Source organism: Bombus impatiens, unplaced genomic scaffold, assembly GCF_000188095.3.
Source record: "Bombus impatiens unplaced genomic scaffold, BIMP_2.2 scf_1020, whole genome shotgun sequence".
Taxonomy (NCBI): Eukaryota; Metazoa; Arthropoda; class Insecta; order Hymenoptera; family Apidae; genus Bombus; species Bombus impatiens.
Window position 1 is genome coordinate 1089 of NT_177439.1, and position 2952 is coordinate 4040.

At 37.7% G+C, this 2952-nt stretch overlaps 1 protein-coding gene across 1 annotated transcript in view; it reads right to left on the reverse strand.

Moving 5' to 3' along the window:
* Window positions 1-209: 209 nt before the first annotated feature.
* The window catches only part of LOC105681474 (PR domain zinc finger protein 5-like), a gene marked incomplete at its 3' end in the record, with an annotated part of 6636 nt that continues 3893 nt past the window's right edge, over window positions 210-2952 (reverse strand). The window contains exons 2-4 of the mRNA XM_033323443.1: window positions 1873-2788; window positions 1508-1762; window positions 210-1463 (exon numbers count right to left, since the gene is read on the reverse strand). Coding sequence (XP_033179334.1) covers window positions 210-1463; window positions 1508-1762; window positions 1873-2788 — 2425 coding nt within the window. The remainder of the gene's footprint in view (window positions 1464-1507; window positions 1763-1872; window positions 2789-2952) is intronic.

Consider the following 2952-nt stretch of genomic DNA (forward strand, 5'->3'; position numbering starts at 1 on the left):
AGTCTGATCCGATGTATCGCGGTCGCGCGTTTTGTCAGCGGGCGAATCGTGCGAATGAACGTGTAGCCTATGTGCGTGGAGTTGTGATTCGTAGCTGAAGCCTTCGTTACAAGTATCGCATTTGTAAGGGTACAATTTCGATGGTTCGTCCGGATAATGCTCCAACTTGTTGTGATGATAAAACTTGTACATTCCTTGAAACGACTTACCACATATTGCGCATAAAAAATCATTACCCTTGTAATAATACGTGTTATGCTCGACTAAACGTTCGTAGGATTCGAATAACAAATGGCATATATTACAGATTGGTTTATCTTCCACAACACAATCGGAATTCAGCACCAGCCTAGAATCTTGCCCAATATGCAAGTGTCGTTCGTGAATTTGAAGACTCTGTTTCTTAACAAATCCTTGATTGCAGAACTTACAAAAGAATTTGTAGTTCACCGAACACGAAGGCGCATGAGTAGCAAGCATGTGAAACTGTAAGAATCTTTTAGTGGAAAACATCGTGTTACAAACGTTACACTTTTCTGTGGCTGTTTGACGATAGGTGCGCTCGTGTATGCACAAATTTTTAAATGTTTGGAATTGTGTTCCACAAGTAGTGCAAGGAAACTTTTTTCTGTTCATCTTGTCGGCTTGATGACCCTTTACACATGCAATCCCATCAAGTAACCTTCTGTGTTTTGCAGCTGTATCGAATGACGAAGAGGAAGTATCATCCGTATTAAGCGCACTCGGAGTCAAATAATTTTTCAAAGATCTTGTCGTCCCACCCGAAACATCCAACGTTTGTTCCAAATCAAGCGACTGTACTATGCCGAGTTCCATGTCACTTGATTCTTTCAAGGACCGAGACGAATGGTTTATACGAGGTACGCGTTGTTTATTTCTTAACACTTTCATTCGACGACATACATTCTCGTGTTGTTTCAAACATGAGTATAGCCAAAATCGTTTACGACAACCTTTGCATTTGTGTTGTTTCTTGAATGCATTGCAATTTATTTCAATATCAACCGGTGAAGCGTCCTTTTTTGACCTTATGGTCTTCAAACAATGCAGAATCATGTGTCGCTTCAACAGTGCCGACGTGTCAAACTTCTCATAACACACGCAACATTCCCTTCGTTTAAACACACCATGCTGACGTAGATAGTGAGTTAGTAACTTATTCATGGACGTGTAACGCGCGTTGCATATGCTCGAAATGTAAATCGTATGGAACAATTTCATGTGCTCGCGCAGGTTTTCCTTCGAAGAAAACGATTTTTTACAAATATGACATTGAATTATTTTCTGCTGACAGACTTTAAAGTTCTTCTGAAATTCAACCGATTCTTGTTGAGGTACGATTAATCCATCAGCGAAAGATTTTACAAATTCATTGAATCGCTTTGACGCAATCGTGTCAGCTTTCAAAGGCAAGTTACATGTCGAGCTTGTTTCGCGAAAACCTTCAAATTCCTCTTGTTACATGTCAAGCTTATTTCGCGAAAACCTTCAAATTTCTCTTTCACATTTTTCGATACTGCTCGTTTGAAAGTGTCTTCGACTTCGTCTTCGTCTTCATCTTCATTTGACACAAAACTAGTAGGCTCCAAGAATTTGTCGCATTTCTCCAAGCGGACCACACATTCTTTACACTCCAATAAATCGTAAGAATCATATAAAGAAGAACATCTTTTCACTGGCCTAAGGTTGTAAGACATATTGTGCGAGGTATTCGAGCTTTCAGTAATAAAGATATCATTGTCTTTAAATTCACATGAATTTGAATAAATGATCTTTTCCTAACAGGAGATTCGATTCGCTTAACAGAAGTAGACATCTGAATAACTTCTGCAGCCGTTGATGTCTTGTTACTAAATGTCTCGAGCGTTAAAGTTGGAATAATAGTCGCAGTAATAGGAATATTCTCCGTATCGATAACTTTTTCCGGGCTAACCCATCTGTCATTCGGTTTGTCTTTGTACGTCGATATGAAGTCTGTAAGGACGGATTGCTTCATTCTTTTCGAAGGTGTACCATGCGAATCGTTTAACCATTTCGGATGCGTAGACTTGATATTGCTGCTCGAACCCTTGGTGGGTGTATTGTTTGAACCATTAGACTTTGAATCATTAGATAGTTTCAAAGATATGTTTATTGAGCTATTTACGTTCTTTGAGCAGGGACTGTGTGAAGTTTTTGATTCTTCCATGATTATATCATCCGAATGATTCGACTTTCCTAACGATTCAGGAGATGTTTTCGTAATTTTGCTTCCACCAGAAAATATTGCGTTCCTATGCGCATGGAATAAATGAGACTGGACATGTCTTTTATAGGAAAACTTTCGGTTACAAAAATTACACTTATATCCAGACAATTTTTTCGTACAACATCGCTTCTTTAAATGACGTATTAACGAAATATGCATAGTGAAGATTGCAGTGCAATTATCACACTTAAATACATTACAGCTATATAATTTATTATGCAGTTCCAATAAATGTTTAGCTTGAAAAGTTAACAAACAAACATTGCAACTTATTCTGTTGTTTGAAGGTACTTTATGTTTACTTTTTCGTTTATCAGGATCCGATTTGTTATTTTCTAAATACGTACTTTCTTGAGGAAACGCGGATTCTTCATTGTTACAATAAACGTCGTCCGAAGATTCACCTTTAAACGTCGCTGTTTCATTTTTATTCCCTGTATTTGTATCAACTGGCGACAAATCATCGCAGATCTCTGAATCGATTGGCTCTTCTTTTATTGTTATTGTATATTCAGAAGGCTGAAAAAAATATGCAAACCAAATGTAACATCCTAAGAAACGAAAAATCTATGAAATAGTCCTAGTCTAGTAATTGAAGTCAATCGTGCCATAAATATCATGGGTAGGATAGAAAGCTACGTATAGAGCTACAGAACTAGATACTAGAAAGAACGGTTTATGAC